This window comes from Mytilus galloprovincialis, chromosome 9 (assembly GCF_965363235.1).
Source record: "Mytilus galloprovincialis chromosome 9, xbMytGall1.hap1.1, whole genome shotgun sequence".
Classification (NCBI taxonomy): domain Eukaryota; kingdom Metazoa; phylum Mollusca; class Bivalvia; order Mytilida; family Mytilidae; genus Mytilus; species Mytilus galloprovincialis.
In genome coordinates this window covers 11,452,092-11,475,642 of record NC_134846.1, presented here as the reverse complement: position 1 = coordinate 11,475,642, position 23,551 = coordinate 11,452,092, and the positions used below count along the sequence as shown (strand labels likewise).

Below are 23,551 nucleotides of genomic sequence, written 5' to 3'. Positions count from 1 at the left end.
TGCATGCGTTGTCAATCTATAGCTAGGGGTTAAATTGAAGTTCACATGAATGCGGATTTAAAGAGGTCGACTCATTCACTTGCAAGTGAATAACTAATTATCAATGTTTCTTAGTGAAATTTGACAAAATTGAACCTTTTTGGCTGCAAAAGCAAATTGTTATTTCACTGTTTCACTTTCATTATTGATTGAACAGAAAAAAATCAAACTTTAGATTTTTTATATATCTCGTAGCTAGTGCCCCTTTAATATTCAAAAGAAATATTTTGGAGTATATTTAAAGCTAATCTACACTTATCCTGCAACCTTTTTACAGTGGGCTTGAAGAGTTTCTTAGAAAATCACAACTGAAGAGAAAATTGTAAATTGATTATTTTGTTTGGTTTTCACTCATTGTTTGTTTGTTTGTTTGTTTGGTTGTCTCAACCACCTGATTATCCATTATAATAATTGAACATCAAAACATTACTTAAAACTGTTTTATATTTTACAAGGAATACAATAACATATTTTAAAGGAGAGAAAAAGAATCGTAATGAATTGAATAAAAATTATTATATTTATTAATATTTATTTTTTATGATATAAGAATATATTATAGTCAAATTTAACATATTATAGATATTAACCGTCAAAGTCCTCTAAAAACACCCGTTTATTAATACATGTATATTGTTAGAACGGAATTATACGTTTTTGAATGATAACGCTTTTTTGGATTATTTATTTCCAGGAAATTCTGTATCCATTATACTTTATTGCCATTCTGATATTGGTAAAGGCTTTCAACAAAGGCACAGAAAAACCAAGGATAACTGACTTCCCAACATATTCAATGACAAATGCTAAATTTTTAGACCGAAACTTTTTTAATGGAAAATACATTCTAATATCTCCAGACACATCTAATTCACATTCTATGGCCAATGAAACGATTAAAGTATTTAAAGAAATGGGTAACATAACATCTGGTCAAGGTCCGTCTCTTATGTATTTTACTGACAAAACAGCAATGGATGATTATTATGATGCTTATACAGATAATGTTGCTGCCGGAATCATCTTTGAATATTCAGGGGGAGATAATTACTCATATGCATTGAGATTTCCTTCTAACAAAGTTCCTGGCACAGGATCTTGGACTTCTGTTGCTGGTAAGTTAACATGTATTTAAAAGATCAAAATTGCTGGACAAATGCATAGATAAGAAATAGATGTTGCCATTTCTGAAATTTGAATTTAACTGTAAAATAATTGTACAATTCTTAAGTTGACCATATTGTCCTTAACCTTACTGAATGATATTCTTTGCATCAATGTATTACGCAAAGACTTTAAATGCTCTATATGATATTGCTTCTTCATGTTTTATTTCATTAACATCATTTTAAGTGATTTACAAGCTGAGTTTTCTATTGACTTAGTTGGAACAAGAGTTATTTCCCTTCTATGCAAAGTTAACCCAACTTGAGGTCAATAAACACATTCTTTCATAAACCTGCAAATTCAACGTGTTATTAGACTTGTTTGTACTTTTAATTCTTTGTTTAACATCTCATAGCTGTGAGGGATGATTATTTAGCAAGCTGTTATTTTATTTTCTATTGTTCAGGACAGTGTCGAGATGGAGATGGACTGGATCAATCTAGCTGTGATGTTAACCAGTATTTAAATCCTGGATTCTCTTTGCTTCAGTTAGCTATAGATACAGTATTAATTAGGGTAGGACTTGCTTCAGTTAGCTATAGATACAGTATTAATTAGGGTAGGACTTGATACTGTAAATAAGTTAATCTTTGTGGCATCCAGTTTACAAGGTAGAATTCTAACAGCTTTAGTTAAAGATAAAAGTTTTGCAACTTATATTAATCCCTTTCCACTTTGCGGGTGCAAGTGCTGCCTTGTAGCAGCATTAGCCTTCTCTTTTCCAAAATCTACAAGGGTGTCTTTAACGTGCAAGAGATATATGGCTCTCTCTTAACATGGGTCAGCCATTTATCGCCTCCTTCCGTCAGACTATCATTGTTTCCTCAAGACCATACTCGCAAATGGTGTCAAGGGAGAGTTGAAAATTGAGTTCCTGAAATGAGAGCCGCGGTGTAGTGGTTAGTGCATTGGGGTACTAACACAAAGGTTCCTGGTTCGATTCCGTTTGGCATAAAAGATATAAGGTTACATGAACCATAAAGCAGATGTCTGTCATGACTGGTTCCTCGAAACAGATGAATATTCTATAACCTGTGTAAAGCAAACACTTGTAAAATTGGATGGTTTGATTTTTATGGTCCTTAAATCAAAATTTTTATGTATATCAATATTTCTAAAATTACCAAAATTTTATTTAATAGAAAGCATTTAAAAGGCTATTACTGTAAATTCAAAAATTATTGCGATTTTATCATTTTAGACTTAAATGCGATTTTAATTTTTATGATTTTGAGAAAAATCCTGTTAAATTCATATAAAATATTTCAAAATGCGAGTTTAAATTATTGCGTTTACAACACTGTCTCATTTTTTGCAAAATTTCTAAATTTACATTATTTGAACTTGGAATCATTTTTAATTATGGAATTTGCATAATTTCTTTTGCTTGAAATTTTTAAGAAAGGAGTAGGTCCGGTAAGGGCTGATTCGGCCTCAATTTTCAAGTTCATCTAACGAAAGATTTTAGAGACTTTTTAAACACTTAAGTGGCTATTTGGATTGATTCGATTAGTTTATGTGAAAGTTTTTAGCTAATTGAGTCATTAAAAACACTCTAATTCAAGCTTAATATGAAAAATCTATCAAATATGCCAAAAATCGTCACTTTTCAGGTGGTTTTTGTCAAAAATGAAAGTGGCCGCATCTGTGTTCATCCTCGACCTTTATATATATATATATATTATGTATTATCATCAACTACAACTTATATTTCAATATTATGAATGAACACGAATGCGGCCACTTTCATTGCTAAAATTGTGAAGATTTCAGTAATTTAGCATGACTTAATGATGCTAGTACCCGATATATGTGCATTGTATTGTTAAAAACAGCCCATATTTATGTAGCAGAAGCATTCTACTTTTCAATAAATATCTTAACGATAACATTTTCACAATTTTCTAAAACTGCTATATTCTGGGGCCAAAAAGTGGTCTTACTGAACCTACTCCTTTCATGTTTATTTGGTATTATAATGTTTTGAGCAGTTCATACCACTTTCCATAAAATGTATTTTGTGTAGATAGTGTTGTGCATGGCACAGTATATTCTATTGAAAATGTGCTATCTTCTTTGTTATAGCAAGTGTTGTGCGCAGCACAGAACATTTAAGTACAGAATAAACATGGAATTTATTAAAAATCTCAAGTACAAGAAATTATGTAAATTCCATAATTAAAAATAACTCCAAGTTCAAATAATAGCCTCTTATTTGTATTTTTGTGTAAAATGTTTCCTTTTTACAGGTTATACATTCCTGACTGTGAAATTGTAAAATTCGCCAAAATTTGACTGTATGACTCACTATGATATGTTATAGTGTACAACTCTCTCCAATAACATATTGACACATCAAGTGCAGCTTGTAATAAACAACATGCAAACAAGAATATATTTTTGTGATGCATGAGATCTATGTTAAATAAGCCAAAAATTCCATAATATATATTGCATTTTTAGTTAAAATTTGGCATATTACTTCCTTCATTATGTTTTATTAATTACATCACACACTTATTAACATGGGACAGTGGTATAACTGCACAGCATAAGAACAAACTATAAAAATCAGAAAGCCTCACTAAATGCTTGAATCTAAATAAAGTGTCTATTCTGTGCTTACATGGTCCTGATGGTATGCTAATTCAACTGTTTCTTTATAGATGGACTATCCTTCCTACCCATTACCAGATGTAACGGTTGAGATGTTACCCAAGCCATCATACAAACCAGATTCAACATACATCCAAGTGTTATCGTCAATATACTTTGTCTTAGCATACTCGCCATTTGTTAATTTCCTCACCGTGCACCTTGTGGCAGAGAAGGAGAAAAAGATAAAGGAAGGGATGAAAATGATGGGCTTACGAGATTCTGCTTTTTGGTAAAATTTGCTTAGAATTATTAATTTCCTTAATTAAAACAATAAAGACAACAACACCCATCAATTACCGCATGGTAAGAGTTTATTCTGGTCGACATGTTTCGCCAACAAGGGTGGCGTCTTGAAGACAATATTACACATGAAATCAAACAGTGAAGTAGAAATTTTGCGGTTGTGTGGTTCGCTGTACAGCTGTACAATAGAGGTTGTTATGACGATGTTATAGATATAAATAGAAAGTGAAAGTAAAAAAAATATAGTATAGTGAAAAGTGAAAGTTAGTCAATAAAGTTATTTACGATCCTAAATATGCTTTTATTTCTTCTTCTTTTTTATTTTTTTTGTATACTTGTCTTAAAAAAATGTATGCTGTTTTAATTTAAAAAAAGGATGAAATCCTCTCAGATATTCTGAACAAATGAATTCCAAATATGATTTAAAGGTTATAGAACAGTTGGCATGATCATAATGATTGCCAATTCCCTAGGTTAAAAATTGTCTTTAATGTACATTATAGATAAAGATATTAATGAAAGCAGACATGGCTGCCCTATAGATTAAGATATTAATGAAAGCAGACATGGCTGCCCTATAGATTAAGATATTAATGAAAGCAGACATGGCTGCCCTATAGATTAAGATATTAATGAAAGCAGACATGGCTGCCCTATAGATTAAGATATTAATGAAAGCAGACATGGCTGCCCTATAGATTAAGATATTAATGAAAGCAGACATGGCTGCCCTATAGATTAAGATATTAATGAAAGCAGACATGGCTGCCCTATAGATTAAGATATTAATGAAAGCAGACATGGCTGCCCTATAGATTAAGATATTAATGAAAGCAGACATGGCTGCCCTATAGATTAAGATATTAATGAAAGCAGACATGGCTGCCCTATAGATTAAGATATTAATGAAAGCAGACATGGCTGCCCTATAGATTAAGATATTAATGAAAGCAGACATGGCTGCCCTATAGATTAAGATATTAATGAAAGCAGACATGGCTGCCCTATAGATTAAGATATTAATGAAAGCAGACATGGCTGCCCTATAGATTAAGATATTAATGAAAGCAGACATGGCTGCCCTATAGATTAAGATATTAATGAAAGCAGACATGGCTGCCCTATAGATTAAGATATTAATGAAAGCAGACATGGCTGCCCTATAGATTAAGATATTAATGAAAGCAGACATGGCTGCCCTATAGATTAAGATATTAATGAAAACAGACATGGCTGCCCTTCACAGTGAAGTATGTTTGCAGTCTTTAGTCGTTTGTCTATAATAATGAAAATGATTAAGTGCTTTGTTTATTTTTATTTAATTTCCATTGTAGGCTTTCCTGGGGACTTGTGTACCTTATTTTCATCTCTATAGTTACCGTAGTAACAGTTATATTGGCATATGTTAGCGGATTTTTTATTAACAGTAATGTGTTCTTGTTTTTCCTGATTTTGATGTTTTATGGACTTTCTATTATCTCTTTTGCCTGTCTGTTAACACCATTCTTTAACAAGGCACAAACAGCTGGAGGCGTGGCCAGTTTATTCGTCATGTTGTTAAGCTGTTTGTACTTGGTTGTCAGTTTGACAAGACAGTTAAATGAAGATGGTACTGTGACGTATTCCATTCCAGCAGTAGCCAGGGGATTTATGTGTCTAATTTCACCGTGCTGTGTGTCATTAGCTATTGATCAGGTATGCTATATATCAACTTAGTAGGAATTTATTATAATAACAATTTGAATATGGATATAACAGTGATGATTAAATAACTTCTCTGATGGTGGGAGTATACTGCTTTACCTCAGTCTATACCTGTGTGTCCATCCATCCTATGAAATTTTAGTTCTATTTTTTTCTTGAACTACAAATTGCAGCTTTCTAAAATTGATACCAATCTTTTATGTTGGCAAACTTTACTTTGTTTCTGTAGCATAACCTTGCTTTTTGTGATATTTTTCAGGCAGTGTTTTTGGATATTGGAGTTGGAATGGATTTTACGACTGCCGGACAAGGAGACTTTCCACTCTATATTCCAATGTTCATGTTACTTTTTGACAGTATTTTATACTTTGTCTTAGCCATGTATCTGGACAATGTCATCCCTAGTAAGAATAAATATTTAATTTTAATATCACGTTAATCTTTTTTTTTTCTTCAACATACTGTAAAGTTATAAACCATCTTAATTTTGTAAGTGATTTATTTTTGTAGAAAAATAACGCGAAATTAAATTGTCGTGAAAATGCTAAACTTGGACCTTTCCTTATATAACTTCATCAAGTAAATAAGAAAAACACAGAATTAAATCGCTGCGAAGAAGACTAGAAAGGGATAAACACAAAATAAAGTATCCGCGAAAATTAGTTGGTTTACAGTTGTCATGATCTCATACTAATATAACATATAACATGCCAGTATGTTTTGAAAGAAAAAAATCAGTATCATTTCTTTTTGCATGAGGGAGATATATTCCTTAATTTAAAATAAGTTCTTGTTTTCAAAATTTCTATAGGGAGCATACTTTATATAATTATATCAATAAACCAATTTTTCAAGACATTTCGGCCATTGGCCTTAAAATAAGTTCCAAAATTTTGTAAAAACAAATTTTAGTAACACAAAATCTGTATATTCATGCCAGTATTAAAGTACTAGCTACTGGGCTGGTGATTCCCTCTGAGACATTCCATCAACCAGTAGAGGCATCAACCCAATTCTAGTAATAACATAAATGATTCTTATGTTCCGAACAGAACATGTTCAATGCGCATCAAAATTACCTGTTCTAAATTGATTTAAAAAAAAATTCATTTTCGTCTTTTGTGGAGAGTTGTCTTATTGGCAATCATACCACATCTTCTTTTTTTTTATAATAGTTTTAAATTGTTTGTTCTAGCTGAATATGGTGCCAAGAAGCCACCTTATTACATCTTTATGAAGTCGTACTGGTGTCCTGGTACAAGAGAAGAAGATAATGATGAAAGGGCGGAGGATTATGATGCCTTATTTGGTAATGATGTGGAGAAAGTGACCAGTGATATGAGAGAGCATACAGGAGTCAGGTAGATAATACTATTTTTTATCCAAAATTATCGGGAAGTTAGATGACCCTAAAATTGCACCTAATATAAGATTTTTGCAATTGAAATTCCCAAATATTCTGATTTGATAATTTTAGTATGTTACCTGTATAAATATTAAAAATATAAAGCCATGTTATGCATGTATATTAGTGTCCCTGACTAATATCAACAAGTAAAACAACAAAAATACTGATCCATGAGGAAAATTCAAATTGGAATTCCCTAATCAATTGGCAAAATCAAAAGCTCAAACACATTAAACAAATGGATAACAACTGTCATATTCCCAAATATAGCCAATATAACATATGATTTTGAAATACACATACAATAGAAGGAGGACATTATGATTTTCTGTCTATTAGTCCATCTATCTGTTTGTCCTTGAAGTCCATTGCTCTTTCCCATGTTAGGTTAAAGTTTTGCATGTTTTGGTTTAAAGTAGTTTACCATGACATCCACTTGAACTTAGGAAGTGTGCACTTCTTTAATTTATGCCTTACTATGGTTTTGATACAAAATTTGTTGTTTGCTGATAATAGATGTCAAGATGGGTGGACTTGGGAGTGAGCATATTGTCCTGTAAACATTTATTTTTGTAAAGAAAAAATTGAATAGTGCCAGAGAAAAAAAATATCAAGGCAAGTGAAACTAAGGATTCCAAAGAAAAAATTGAGCCATCCTGATATTTTTCAAGCCAATTGGAGTAACCAATGGAGGATCAAAGGAAATGAATTGTGTCACAACACATGAAATCATTATTGCATAATTTAGATATGAATTCAATTTTCTTATTGTAGCTGGTATTTTTCTTAACTTATTTGTACCTGCTTAATAAATGTTTACCCTTCATGAAAAAAAAACCCAACAATTTCCAAGATATTGAAATAGGAAATGCAATAATCCATAAATCTTCTTTAATTTCAGAATTTTAAATCTTACTAAAGAATTCAGTGGGAAAGAAGAAACAGTCACCGCAGTATATAGTAAGCATATTATACTAATGTAAACGAATTCTATTGCTACAAGAAAGTCTTTGATGTGAGAGTTAGGCATGCTGTTTCTAACCGATGGGTACCTGCATCAACAATTGTTACAGTTTGTGATTTGGTCTGTTTAATTTTTCAAGGGGAGCAACTCACATGCAGGTTAATTATATTGGTTAGATGTTTATATCCTTGACTCCTCTCATTACAATGAGGATTACATTTGTGATTATTATATTCAAAGATATTCAGTATGCATTTGTATTAGCATTTGCATATCTCATATCCACAGGTTGTAAGGGTCTATTGACTGAATGTTGGCATACATATTTATACTATATATTAAATGTTAAAGTATTGCAATTTAAATTTATATATTGGAATTTTATTATCAATTTACATATAAGTGAGACATTCCTCTGTGTCAACAGTTTTATTGTTATTTGAAAAGTAAAAGAAAATAAAAAGAATTTTTTGTTTTTTTCTTGATATGCCATCATAGGATAAAAAGATGGATTTTTATGTCTGAAATATAAAAGAGTTCAATATTATCAAAGTGAATTTTTTTTTAGAATTGTCTCTAGAAATGTACACAGGACAGATCACATGTTTGCTTGGACATAATGGAGCGGGCAAGACAACACTGTTCAACATGTTATCTGGTCTGGTGTCACCAACAAGGGGAACAGCTAAAGTCTTAGGTTTGGTAAGTTCAATAAATAGGACATGTTGTCTGGTTGTAACATGCAGTGTTTAGTTCTTTTTCTGAATTGAATTTATAACAAATGAATAAATAACATAAAACTTTGTAATGTGGAAAGTTGTTGTTTTTCTGTTAGGAAAATTTAACTATTTGAATGATGTTTAATAAACTAATTGGCCTTCTTGAACTTTAGGGGTGCCTGTACTTTATTGTAAGAGTTATTATAGATTAGGTTTGGTTAAGGTTAGTTTTTCGTGTTGTGGTTAGTGTCAAGGTTAGGTATGGGTTAAAGTTTAGATTTAAGATTGAGAGCATTGGCGGATCCAGGGGGGGGGGAAGGGGGGAGGGGGGTTGGAACCCCCACTTTTTTTGGCCGATCAATGCATTTGAATGGGGACATATAGTTGGAACCCCCCTTTTCCTGTGTTGGGAACCCCCCCCTTTTTAAAATGGCTGGATCCGCCCCTGGAGAGTATTACATGTAACTTTAATGGTTAGTTTTGTATGGCTCTATGTAGGTGAAAGAAGGCCAAGTTATTCATTTTTAGAATGTAACTGCCATTATTTCATGATTTTTTGTCGAGCCTGCAACTTTTGTTGCAGAAAGCTCGACATAGAGATAGTGATGGGCGGAGGCGTTAGCAAACTTTTATTTTATGATCTATATATGTCAGTAGCGCAGGTTTTATTCTACCTTGACATCATTTTCATGGTTCAATGCTCAGTGTTAAGTTTTTGTGTTTTGGTCTTTTTTTTCTTAAGCTATAAGCAATTGGTCAACTATATTTGTTGTATGGACTAATTGTTAGCTGTTTACATGTCTGCCTGGCATGGTTCATCTGACCTTGACCTCATTTTCATGGTTCATTCGTCAATGTTTAGTTATCTTGGTTAATGTTTATTTTATGTGACAGTTGTAATAAAGCTTTATATTTAGGACTATCAACATAATATCAATGATTATTAAAGAAGGCGAGACATTTCAGTGTGTGCACTCTTGTGATAATAATGTGTGAATTTTGTTTTTTCCACACAGGACATAAATAACCCAGGAGATATGTTAAAGATCAGACAAACAACAGGGGTATGTCCGCAGCACAACATTTTGTTTGACAAATTGACAGTCATTGAACATCTTAAATTGTTTGCTGGAATCAAAGGAACTAAAAAAGATAATATGATGAAATCAGTAAGTGCAACAATAATGAAATGGAATCTCACTGCATAATTTATCAATAAATATTTCAAGAGTTACTTCCCTTTCTGAAATACATAATCTCTGAAATTGTGAAAGTTCATTTATTAACCTTTCAAAATATCATGACAATTTTCAGATAATTTTAAAAGGAAAAGATATTATCTTTGTTAACTTTTACACTGGACTGATTGTATCAGAAAAAACCCTTGATGACATTTTAATTGTATTCTAAATCATCATAATCAATTTAGTATTTATATGTTTCCAATTTTTGAAAATTACTAATTCTTTTCAACAGTGCATTGGTGTTTTTCTTGCCAGGTAAGCTTTGCAAGAAAATGAAAAAAATTGTCTCTTCTTTTTTTTACCAAAATTTAATGTCTTAGCTAGAGTAGTGAAGACCTTGACCCCTGAAAAGTTTCTAACTACTGTAAATTTGTTATTATTTGTTGGATATCAATTTTCATGGATTTCGAGGTAATATGGGAACCACGAATTTCACATCTTCGCTAGCCAAGGATTACGATCCACTCCTCATCTCCTTGGCTAGTGAACATGCGTATTTCAATGTCCAATGAATTACAAATTTTCTATAAGAATGTATGCAGACTTTTGCAAAATCATGAAATACATGATACTGAAGTTTTCCTCAATTCAAAAAAAATTCGGTACCCACGGAAATGATGAATTCCCAGTAGAATAGAAAGGGAATACAATGATATGTTTAAGGTGGTACCTAATACTACAGGGAGATAACTCTGTAATATCAGCTAAATGTTTTAATTACGTTGTGTTGTTAAGGGAATATTAAGCTTCTCTTTTGATCAAAATTGGTGGTTGTCAAATTGCTATATAACCAGTGTAATTTTTCTGATAAAACAGTTGGTTCAAATTTTTTGAAATTTTAATATTTTTGTAAATACTTTGTCAAAATTTTAAGAAAATTAAACGAGCCAAATTAATTTTAGTTAAAGTGTTGGGTACCACCTTAATGATTTTTTATTTTTTCCCAGATAAAGCAGATATTAAATGATGTTGGATTACTTGATCAAGATGATACATTTGCATTAAACCTTAGTGGTGGACAGAAGAGAAAGTTGTCTGTAGCTATAGCTCTGATCGGAGATCCAAAGGTACTTTCTTTACTGTTAGATTTCTTTTTATGCCCCATTTATGGGCATTATGTTTTCTGGTCTGTGCGTCCGTTCGTCCGTCTGTTCGTTCGTCCGTTCGTCCGTCTGTCCCGCTTCAGGTTAAAGTTTTTGGTCGAGGTAGTTTTTGATGAAGTTGAAGTCCAATCAACTTGAAACTTAGTACACATGTTCCTTATGATATGATCTTTCTAATTTAAATGCCAAATTAGAGTTTTGACCCCAATTTTACGGTTCACTGATAGAAAATGATAGTGCAAATTTCAGGTTAAAGTTTTTGGTCAAGGTAGTTTTTGATGAAGTTGAAGTCCAATCAACTTGAAACTTAGTATACATGTGCCCTATGATATGATCTTTCTAATTTAAATGCCAAATTAGAGTTTTGACCCCAATTTTTTGGTTCACTGAACATAGAAAATGATAGTGCAAATTTCAGGTTAAAGTTTTTGGCTTCAGGTTAAAGTTTTTGGTCAAGGTAGTTTTGATGAAGTTGAAGTCCAATCAACTTGAAACTTAGTATACATGTGCCCTATGATATGATCTTTCTAATTTAAATGCCAAATTAGAGTTTTGACCCCAATTTTACGGTTCACTGAACATAGAAAATGATAGTGCAAATTTCAGGTTAAAGTTTTTGGCTTCAGGTTAAAGTTTTTGGTCAAGGTAGTTTTTGATGAAGTTGAAGTCCAATCAACTTGAAACTTAGTATACATGTGCCCTATGATATGATCTTTCTAATTTAAATGCCAAATTAGAGTTTTGACCCCAATTTTACGGTTCACTGAACATAGAAAATGATAGTGCAAATTTCAGGTTAAAGTTTTTGGTCAAGGTAGTTTTTGATAAAGTAGAAGTCCAATCAACTTGAAACTTAGTATACATGTTCCCTTTGATAAGATCATTCTAATTTTAATGCCAAATTAGAGAATTTATTCCAATTTCACAGTCCTTTAAACATAGAAAATGATAGTGTGAGTGGGGCATCCGTGTACTGTGGACACATTCTTGTTTTCTATATCATTTTCTGTTTTCAAGATCATAAACACTGGGATATGTTTTACATCGTCATATAATCATGATAATAATTCTATTCTCTTGAATTGACTAATTAAATTTTCAATACTTCAGCAGAAAACAATAAAAGAAATAAAGGATTTCTTTACCCTGCCTTAAATGTTGCTCACGGATGTATATTACCCCTTTATCCATTCAAAAATTTGTACATATAGCTAGGAATTTTTATGCCCCACCTACGATAGTAGAGGGGCATTATGTTTTCTGGTCTGTGGCTCCGTTCGTCCGTCCGTCTGTCCATCCGTCTGTCCGTCCGTCTGTGGTTCCGTTCGTCTGTCCAGGTTAAAGTTTTTGGTCAAGGTAGTTTTTGATGAAGCTGAAGTCCAATCAACTTGAAACTTAGTACACTTGTTGCTTATGAGATGATCTTTCTAATTTTTAAGCCAAATTAGACTTTTGACCCCAATTCCACGGTCCACTGAACATAGAAAATGAAAGTGGGAGTTTCAGGTTAAAGTTTTTGGTCAATGTAGTTTTTGATGAAGCTGAAGTCCATCAACTTGAAACTTAGTACACTTGTTGCTTATGATATGATCTTTCTAACTTTAATGCCAAATTAGATAATTACCCAATTTCACGGTCCATGGAACATGGAAAAGGATAGTGCAAGTGGGGCATCCGTATACTTTGGACACATTCTTGTTGCATCTTACTTTTACGACATTTTGAGGTCAGCATCAGATGAGGGTGGTAAAGGGTTATTTTTGAGCAACATGTTTTGCCATTTTTATTTCACGTGCAGCCGTGGAAAAGGTTCGTCATATTCATTGTGTTACGTGAAATCGGTAGGAAGATCAATGAGCTATTTTGTTTTTGTTCTTTCATTGTGAAATGGCAATTTTATTTTGTGTTCTTCCGTTCAGATAACCCCCCTTTAAGCCCCTCTCAGATAATGGCAAATTTAGAAACCACAAAAAAAGTTATACCAAATACAGCAGGTCTTTGCATTCATTATAAAAGCAATAATAAAATCTGCTGATAAAACTATACCAAAACCAATAGGTTGTTGCATCCATAAGAAGATGCAAAAATTAAACTGATAACTTGGCTGCTTGGTCTATTTTTATTAACTTTAGATAAGTCTAATTTTTTTTTTACAACAGCAGGATATCAGAATTTTGGCATCATACAGCAAGTTTCCCAATATAGATGTTTGTTGCATGTGTTTGTGGTGTATATATTTTTGTCTTTTATACAGATTGTGTTTCTAGACGAGCCCACTGCAGGAATAGATCCATTTTCAAGACGTCATCTTTGGTCTGTCCTAAAAGAAAAGAAGAAAGGGCGTGTTATACTTCTGACCACGCATTTCATGGATGAAGCAGATATTTTAGCTGGTAGGTTTCTGAATTAACCTTTTCAGAGATTGAAGCATTCTGAGTAATTTCTTCACAAACCACACCCCTAAAAAAGATAATTGTAAAAAAACATCTCAAAAAATGTACATATTTGTAGTTTTCATTGAGACAGCATCTTGTAAGAGCCAATATGACAAGTTTGTAAAAATATGAAGAGTATTGCAAATTCAACAACCTATACTAAATCGTTAAAGGGCCTTGAAAATATCTGAAATATTGAATTAATTCCACAGCAATCACAATTTCATATTTTGTTCTATTTTGAGTTCAGAGTGGTTTTATTTTATTCACATATTCTGCTGTTTATTGTATAATGTGCTTATAAAACTTAAATCTTTTTCTATTTTAGACAGGAAAGCTTTCATCAGTAAAGGACAACTTAGATGCTGTGGTTCATCACTTTTCCTGAAGAACAGATTTGGAATAGGATATCATTTAAAGTATGTAATGACTACTGATTTTAATTATTGCAAAAGAAATGAAATCTTTCTCCTGAATGAGTTCCTCTTTGTAAAGCTATTTAAATATTTGCCAATTCACCTGTTCCATTGTATAAATACAATAGCTTTTGTTTTCTGTAGTTTATTCAATGGGACCTTTTACATTTTTCCTTGAAAAGCTAATCATTCATTGAAGGATATCTTTGTTTTTGTTATTTGCTGTAGGTCGAGTAATTTGTCATTACGAAAAAGAAAAAACTCAATAAAGATATTATTTTAGAAAAAAAATATAAAAAAAATATTTTAGTTATATAATTTATTTATTTGAACTTTACAGCATGGTTGTAGATAAAGTTAGCGATCGTGACAGTATCACAGATCTTGTTTGTAAAAATGTTGATGGTGCCAAACATAGGAGAACTCATGGAAAGGAATTAGCTTATACTTTACCATTGGAGGAAGTTGGCAGCTTTAAAAGTAGGTTCATTGCAAACTGGATTCAAAATATATGTTCATGATCTGTGAATTTTCTTCATTGCTTAGTTTAACTTAAAATAGAGTCCTGCTTTTTTTGCATATTGGTTGGACAGAATTCAATGTTAAATACAATTAACTGATTTACAATATTTTATATTTTGTGTGTTTATGCTTCTTATTATGTTACAAGAGCTAACAACATACAATACTTTCTGAAATAAAACAACTTTTGATACGTTTATTTTCTATTAATTGATATTAGTTTGCAGCGGTTGACAAAACATTTTGACGATTTTTTTTTTTGTAGATTTTAAGAATTATACATTCAGGACTTAAAAACATCTACACTTTAATGAACACCTAAAGTTATGGTTCACCTTTACCCAAGAAATCCAACAATTTTAGTTCCCATGGAATACTGTAAACCAAGTTATTTTCTTGACTTTCGCGAGTAGAAAAACAATGTGAATATAGATCATCGTGAATATGTAAAATTTTGATCTTTCCTTATCAGACTACATCAAGTTAATTTGAAATTCACTAAATTAAATAGCTGTGAAATGAAATGAAAAGGGTTATACCCGAAATTAAGTATCCAGGAAAAATAAGTTGGTTTACAATAATACTGATATTGGTTGAATGTCTCTTTTATCAAATGAATTTCACAATGTAACAAGACAATCCGATTTTGACTATTTCTATTTATAGATCTTTTTGCTGCATTGGAATCTAAAAGTACTGAAGTGTCAACATTAGCAGAATCTATGGGAATCAAAAGTTATGGTGTTTCTATGACAACACTGGAAGAAGTTTTCTTGGCACTAGGTAATTATGTAAACAAATAGACAATGACTTGATGTTGAATAAGAGTACAATTTTGGGGTATTCCTGATTTATCCTTAAATTTAGATATGTGATACCAAAGTTTTAGAAAGCATACACAGGTCTGATAAGAACATAGCAATAATTCACCACTTTCATTGCCAGTTCAAAATAGAAATGTAGATAATCAATAAATAGTGTTGTTGACGTTTTCTATCCTTGTACACATTTATGTGCTTTGACACACTTTTATGATGAGGATGTTTTTGTAGAATAATTTTCAAAAGATAAATACAATATGTCATGTTTACCATAAAAAATCAACAAAGGTCTCTGAGTTTTAATTATATCATTGACACAACAAATTAAATTTACCATTTTGTCATTGATCAGGATGTTTTCTACCTATTACAAGGTTTGAATTTTTCTTGGCATTATTTCAATGTTAAAATAATGCCAAGAAAAACATGAAGCATGAAAATGTCATTAGAAGAATTGAACACTTTTAAAAAATATTTTTTAGGGACGAAAAAGGGTTAGATTGAGCACACATTTTTAGTGTAAGCACTTCTGCAAATTGTGCCTCATTTTATGTGGTTTAATCAAATTATAAAAAGAAGAATTATATTCTTTATAACATGTTTTTTCTTTTGATTATTAAGAGGAAGATGATCAATCCATGGATATCAAAGACGTGTTGAAACTAGGTGGTCATGCTGCCAGCGCAGTCACACTTGATAATAACCATGATGCCGAGCCAATCAGCAAAAGTACCGCCAACATCCTAGAAGCCCTTGAAAAATCACCACTTGTCAAAGAACAAGATAACTTAAAAACGCAGCAATTTTGGGCCCTAAGCAAAGTTCGCCTGATTAGAAGTTTGAAAGACAAGGCTTTGTTATTCGTGAATCTGATTCTTCCTGTAGTATTTGTGGTAGTAGGATTAGTAGTGAGTAAAACATCAGCGATGAACACGGCAACAGCACCATCACCATTGAATCTGACACTTGCATCAGGAATATATGCTAATTATACAAACTATTCACCGTCTGCTAAAAATCCACCCGTGTTGCTTAGGGATTCATTAGGTAAATATAACTTGACTTCCATCTCACGGCTACAGGGGTATATATTGTTATATAGTATATAAACATCTTTTCATTAAACACTAGTTTTTTTCATTGACAACAAATGTAACCATCTTGCCATGAGAAATTCTGAATCAGTTCCTGTTTTTGACTAGTATTTTTGTTTTTAATTTTAAAGATAGGCATATATATGTTAATAAATTATATTACATTAGACTTGACTGTTAGTGTTGCTCTCCACCAATTGCAACTCATTCTAAATTCTGACCAAATTGCAATTTGTTTTATAAAATCAAATTGTTCAACTGGTCAGAAATTTGAACTAACTGCTGTAGAAAACCACAGCCAAGTTATGAAAGTGCAAAGTGATAAATTAAAACATACTTACAATCCTATAAGACTTTAACTCCACTTTAATGATGTTGTGACATAATAAGTCCATCAGTTTGTATAGATATATTATAGAATACTTTTAGAAAGAAAAACTATATAAAAGCTAAGTTTGGACATTTTTATAACAATTCAAAATAATAACAGTTCCTTCAGCATGGGAATGACTATAATATACCTATACAAACTGATAAACTAATTTTGTCACAACATCATCAAAGTGGAGTTAAAGTCTTATAGGATTGTAAGTATGATTTATTTTATCACCTTGCACTTGCACATTTTGACTGAACGATTTGTTTAATATTCTGACCAGTTGAACAATTTGGTTTAATAAAACAAATTGCAACTTGGTCAAAATTTTGGTGGATAGCAACACTAACAGTCAAGTCACTGTATTTTATAATAAAGAACATCAAGTATCCATTGCATCAGCAAGGTTATACAATCACAATGACAGCTCACAAGGGTTGAACAGGAAATTAATTATTTGTGAAATAAGTTGATATAGGTAAATTATATGTACATTTCACAACAACAGTGTAATTATAATCTGTATCCTAAGTCTTTCAGGCCAATATGAGGATTTGAATGGCAATTCTTAAACTGCTTTGTTTCATAAATATTATAACCATGATAAAATCTGTCCTTTACTCTTTTTTCTATTATAATCAGAAACATACATGTCCCTATACATTTTATTTTGCAAGATTTCATTTGTATTTTAAGGTGGTACCCAACACTTTCAGTAAAATTAATTTGGCTTGTTTAATTTTCATGAAATTTTGACAAAGTATTTACTTTGACCCTTTGACAAAAACATTAAAATTTCAAAAAATTTGAACCAATTTATCAGAAAAATTACACTGGTTATATAGCAGTTTGACAAACACTTATTTTGATCATAATCATTGAGAAGCTTAATATTCCCTTAACAACACAACATAATTAAAACGTTTAGGTGATTTGACAGCGTTATCTCCCTGTAGTGTTAGGTACCACCTTAATTTATCAGATGCTGTATTAAAGTAAAATATCAGAGTATTAAGGATTTTAGTACCCAACTGTTGCTAAAAACTGCAGATAAAACTCAGATTAGATCTAACAGGTTTGAAGAAAATTTATTGAACCACCTATGATTTTAGTTTCAATAAACAAATATTAAAATATAACACATATTTATTCTGAAGATTCTGCCGGTTATTGTTCCGTTGGGAACTATTGGAATAACCGATATTTAAAGTTTGGAAAACGAATAGCAGCGTGGCAGTCAATGTCTTGGAATGATGAGAAAATCTCCTGTTTTGTGGGTAATACATGTGGTTGGTTCAGGTGAAAGCATTGTCCCTAGCGGTAAATAGGAATCAATCTCATGACCGGTTTACAAATAACAATGCATGATTACTAATAATTAGAAAAATTAATAAATTGAACGGTAACTGAGGTTTTACTAATTATGACAAACACATTTTTCAGATATCAACTACAATTAGGGACAAAGGAAACTCCAATTCAAAATTTTGTCTGAATGTGTTCACATTGAAAATGAAAGAAATATTTATCCAACAGTGCTAACAAGTGCTTTGATTCTCAGAGGCCTCCCCTCTTATTCAGGCAAATTTAATTGTGGATTTTTTTCACCTAATCAGAAAAGTGACATTTTATCAGGTTTTATGGAGTAAATAAAGGACAACATGGAATTTTTTTAATAAATTAGAAAGAAAGGCAGAAATTTTAAAGAGAGAACCAGTATTACCATGGTTGAATTATTTTCTGCTCTGTATGCATGTTGAATAGAACTTATTTCACATGTTATTTGCTCCAACCCTTTCCCCTTTACTAACAGTCACCTCAATAACGTCTAAATTTATTGATTGATTGATAAATGCTTTACGCCGCATCAGCAAAAAAAGGATTTATTGAGGGTATTGTCTAAATTTAACTATATATATAGGAATAATATACATTATGTGTTTAATTTTTTTCTGTATTTTTTATATAGTCTGTAAGAAAATTTGCTTTTTTAAATGTCATATTACAGTGACTTGACTGTTAGTGTTGCTCTCCACCAATTGCAACTCATTCAAAATTTTGACCAAATTGCAATTTGTTTTATAAAATCAAATTGTTCAACTGGTCAGAAATTTGAACCATCTGCTGTAGAAAACCACAGCCAAGTCATGAAAGTGCAAGGTGATAAAATAAAACATACTTACAATCCTATAAGACTTTAACTCCACTTTAATGATGTTGTGACAAAATTAGTTTATCAGTTTGTATAGTTATATTATATTCATTTCCATGCTGAAGGGGAACTGTTTATTTTGAATTGCTATTAAATTGTCCAAACTAAGCTTTCATATAGTTTTTGTCGAGCCTGCGACTTTTGTCGCAGAAAGCTCGACATAGGGATAGTGATCCGGCGGCTACGGCGGCTACGGCGACGGCGGCGTTAGCTAACTTCTTAAAAGCTTTATATTTTTGAGGGTGGAAGACTTGGATGCTTCATACTTTGTATATAGATGCCTCATGTTACGAAGTTTCCGTCAGTCACATGTCCAATGTCCTTGACCTCATTTTCATGGTTCAGTGACTACTTGAAAAAAAAGTAAAGATTTTTTGTAATGTTAAATTCTCTCTTATTATAAGTAATAGGATAACTATATTTGGTATGTGCGTACCTTGCAAGGTCCTCATGCCCGCCAGACAGTTTTCACTTGACCTCGACCTCATTTCATGGATCAGTGAACAAGGTTAAGTTTTGGTGGTCAAGTCCATATCTCAGATACTATAAGCAATAGGTCTTGTATATTCAGTGTATGGATGGACTGTAAGGTGTACATGTCCAACTGGCAGTTGTCATCTGACCTTGACCTCATTTTGATGGTTCAGTGGTTATACTTAAGTTTTTGTGTTTTGGTCTGTTTTTCTTATACTGTATGCAATAGGTCTACTATATTTGGTGTATGGAATGATTGTAAGGTGTATATGTCCAACTGGCAGGTGTCATCTGACCTTGACCTCATTTTTATGGTTCAGTGGTTATAGTTAGGTTTTTGTGTTTTGGTTTGTTTTTCTTATACTGTATGCAATAGGTCTACTATATTTGGTGTATGGAATGATTGTAAGGTGTACATGTCCAACTGGCAGGTGTCATCTGACCTTGACCTCATTTTCATGGTTCAGTGGTCAAAGTTAAGTTTTTGAGTTTTGGTGGGTTTTTTTAATACTATATGGTCAACTAATTATTTGGTGTATGGAAATATTGTATGATCTATATGTCAGTCACGCAGGTTTTATTTGACCTTGACCTCATTTTCACGGTTCATTGATCAATGTTAAGTTTATCTGACAGTTGTAATAAAGCTTTATATTTAGGACTATCAACATAATATCAATGATTAGTAAGAAGGCGAGACATTTCAGCGTGTGCACTCTTGTTCTTTCTAAAAGTATTCTATATTTTTAAGAATCAGACATTATGTGAATTAAAACATTTCATATTCAGTAAAATATGTGTAAAATTGCAATATATGTTTGTAGGAAGTTTCCATGGGGGAGATAATAACTTTTCTTTCAAAAAGTCTTTATTCAAAAGAATAATATTTTAGGTTATCTCCCCTGAAAACTTATCAATAGCATATTGTTATTTCACACATATTTTACTGAATATATGATGTTTTATTTAAAATGATATCTGATTCTTATAAATATAGAATACTTTTAGAAAGAAAAACTATATGAAAGCTTAGTTTGGACAATTTTATAGCAATTCAAAATAAACAGTTCCTCTTCAGCATGGAAATGACTATAATATAACAATACAAACTGATAAACTAATTTTGTCACAACATCATTAAAGTGGAGTTAAAGTCATATAGGATTGTAAGTATATTTTATTTTATCACCTTGCACTTTCACATTTTGACTGAACAATTTGTACAATATTCTGACCAGTTGAACAGTTTGGTTTAATAAAACAAATTGCAATTTGGTCAAAATTTTGAATGAGTTGCAATTGGTGGAGAGCAACACTAACAGTCAAGTCACTGTAATGTTTTATTTTTATATGATGTTAAAAAATATCTCAACTTATCATGCAAACTTTATAGCATGATATTATGAATATGGTTTGAACTTGACAAGTCCTACCTAACAGTCTTTGAATAGTCAAAAATCTTTTGTCATCTTTGATAGATGAACACATTGTGTAGTTTTTCTTGATCACAACTTTGCCTTCTCATCATGTGTCTTTGGTTTTTGAATTGACGTTAGTTAACAGGGACAGGCAGACAGTAGACATAGTATAAAATATACAAGGTTAGATTATAAAAGTAGTAAGAAGAAATACATAAGCTGAACAATTTTTATGCCCCCGCCGTAGCAGAGGGGGCATTAAGTTTTACCCTTCTCTGTCTGTTCATCATACGTCTTAAAATTGGTTACCATTCTTTAACTTTAGTTTGCCTCAACCAAATGTAATGAAGCTTATATACAATGCTTATTACTACAAAACACTGATCAAGTTTGAATTTTTATAACCTTTCTTGAGTTATGCCCCTTTACCAATCGAATATTTATTTTAATACCTATTTGTATTTTAGATCTAGATTGATATGTATATAAGAACTGAAATATTGCTTTGATATGGTAGTAAAATGACATTGTGTATTTCAGGAACCACCACTGGGAATGCTTTCCTTCAGATGTTTAGGAGCATGTTTGAAACAAAAACTTTCACAAACTCATCTGAGATCGTAGATACTACCTCAAACTTTGGAATAGACTTAAAGAATCTCACTGTGACAGCTAGTTCAGTATGTATATAAATAAAGAGGGATTTAAAACAATCATCATCAGACTTTTCAAATTTGTTTGAAGAAATTAGAGCTCTGAAACAGCTAATATATATTTTTTTTAAAATCAAATACAATTATATTTTTTGAAAGTAAAGATTCTTCTTGGTACATTTTAATTCATTGCTAGGCTGTTTAATGCTAGATTAACAAATATCTAAATTCTCAGCCCACTCCATTTCAATTTAACTCCCTTTTAAGAATTTGAATTTTATCATTTCTTTTCTTCCATTTTTCCATTTTGGCTGTTCTGAAACTGATGGAAATGATTAAAAAAAATCAAGGTAAGAAAGTCATGTCTCCCTATGAAAAAGGTATTCATGTATTTTTCAGATCAGCAATGTTGGATACAGTATTCTATATAATAGTAAAGCTACACACAGTATACCTTCTGTCATACTTCTGATGAGTAACAGTCTTCTCTCCATGGCATCGTCCTTGGTCAATGGAACAAGGAACACAATATCTGCTGCAAGTTTGCCATTGTGGAAACCATCAACTAAACTAACATACAACAACAATGCATTCTCATCTGTTATACTGGTGGCCATTGCTTTTGTTGTTGTGCCACCAGGTTTTGCTGTTGATCTCGTCAAAGATAGACAGGTAATTTAAGATTATTCCAGCATTGGTTGTCAGGTTATACATTTTTTTCGAGCCTTCGTCTTTTGTGGAAGAAGCAATCCTACATTCCGTCTGTGTCTGTGGTGGCGGCGGCCACAAATATTCACTCTGTGGTTAAAGTTTTTGAAATTTTAATAACTTTCTTAAACTATCCTTGATTTCTACCAAACTTGAATAGAAGCTTGATTATGATCAAAAGATAATATCCAGAAGTAAATTTTGTAAAAAAAAAATCCACTTTTTCTGTATTTTACTTATAAATGGACTTAGTTTTTCTTCCAGTTAACATTAAGTATAGTCTGCAGTTAAAGTTTTTAAAACATTTATAAGATTCATAAACTATCCTGGATTTTTACCAAACTTGGACAGAAGCTTCTTATGATAGTATATAAATAACGGAACTTAAAAGGTAGAAAAAATGACAGGTATTTGATATCCAATCAATTGAAAATTTGGCCAGAAATGATTCTCTCTAGATTTTTCAAACATTTAACATAGGCACCTATTTCTTTTCAGAAACTGAAATAATAAGGAATATATGAAATTCTCAAAAATGGCCTTTTTAATTATATGTAATAGAATTATGAAAAAATAAGCAAGTAAATTTTTTATTGGCACTACATGAATAAAAGTAGATGATTTCAAATATCTTACAAAAAGTCAAAAACAAGAGTAGGTAATCTGCAACCTGTCAATGCTCATATTTTAATATTGCTCAAAGTCGTGCTTATTCCAGACTGATTATAAGGATAAATCCATTGGAAGTGTGCTGATTGATATTTTAGTCGGTGAAAACATGGTCACTTAATTAGTTAAAAGAAAGCTTTAAACTAGCTTTCAGTTAAGGTGGATATTCTGCTTGCTGCACTCTATTGGCTTTGCTTATTGTTGAAGGTCCTACTTTGACATCTGATGTTATATTTTCTTATCCTATTTACTTTATTGAAAGCCATGCCGCCAAAATTTACACTTATGTACATGTACAAATCCATTTCATGATTTCATTAGTAGGGATATGATTATCAGTGCATTTTATTTGATTTGCCACTAGCCAGGTTATCTTTATAGGTTGCATTTCTGTAAATATTGACAATGCAATTTCCCATAGGAACTCCTTTTGCGGATAAAACTGTACCATTTTTACTATGAAGTTTTGAAAAAAATCTTATCCTAGAATTGAAATTTCAAATG

At 31.7% G+C, this 23,551-nt stretch overlaps 1 protein-coding gene across 9 annotated transcripts in view; it reads left to right on the top strand.

Annotated features, from left to right (window-relative positions):
• Positions 1-23,551, top strand: part of LOC143044397 (cholesterol transporter ABCA5-like) — a 294,548-nt gene that overhangs the window by 13,219 nt on the left and 257,778 nt on the right. For 7 of the 9 annotated variants that reach the window (XM_076216391.1, XM_076216388.1, XM_076216394.1 and 4 more), the window contains exons 4-21: positions 734-1,154; positions 1,613-1,722; positions 3,873-4,093; positions 5,442-5,802; positions 6,071-6,215; positions 7,007-7,172; positions 8,121-8,179; positions 8,752-8,885; positions 9,919-10,071; positions 11,094-11,213; positions 13,504-13,642; positions 14,013-14,103; positions 14,441-14,580; positions 15,289-15,405; positions 16,065-16,490; positions 18,071-18,190; positions 21,558-21,697; positions 22,070-22,342. In XM_076216391.1, coding sequence (XP_076072506.1) covers positions 734-1,154; positions 1,613-1,722; positions 3,873-4,093; positions 5,442-5,802; positions 6,071-6,215; positions 7,007-7,172; positions 8,121-8,179; positions 8,752-8,885; positions 9,919-10,071; positions 11,094-11,213; positions 13,504-13,642; positions 14,013-14,103; positions 14,441-14,580; positions 15,289-15,405; positions 16,065-16,490; positions 18,071-18,190; positions 21,558-21,697; positions 22,070-22,342 — 3,336 coding nt within the window. Of the gene's footprint in view, positions 1-733; positions 1,155-1,612; positions 1,766-3,872; positions 4,094-5,441; positions 5,803-6,070; positions 6,216-7,006; positions 7,173-8,120; positions 8,180-8,751; positions 8,886-9,918; positions 10,072-11,093; positions 11,214-13,503; positions 13,643-14,012; positions 14,104-14,440; positions 14,581-15,288; positions 15,406-16,064; positions 16,491-18,070; positions 18,191-21,557; positions 21,698-22,069; positions 22,343-23,551 lie in introns of those variants that run through there. The other 2 variants (XM_076216396.1, XM_076216397.1) reach the window with 2 other exon arrangements.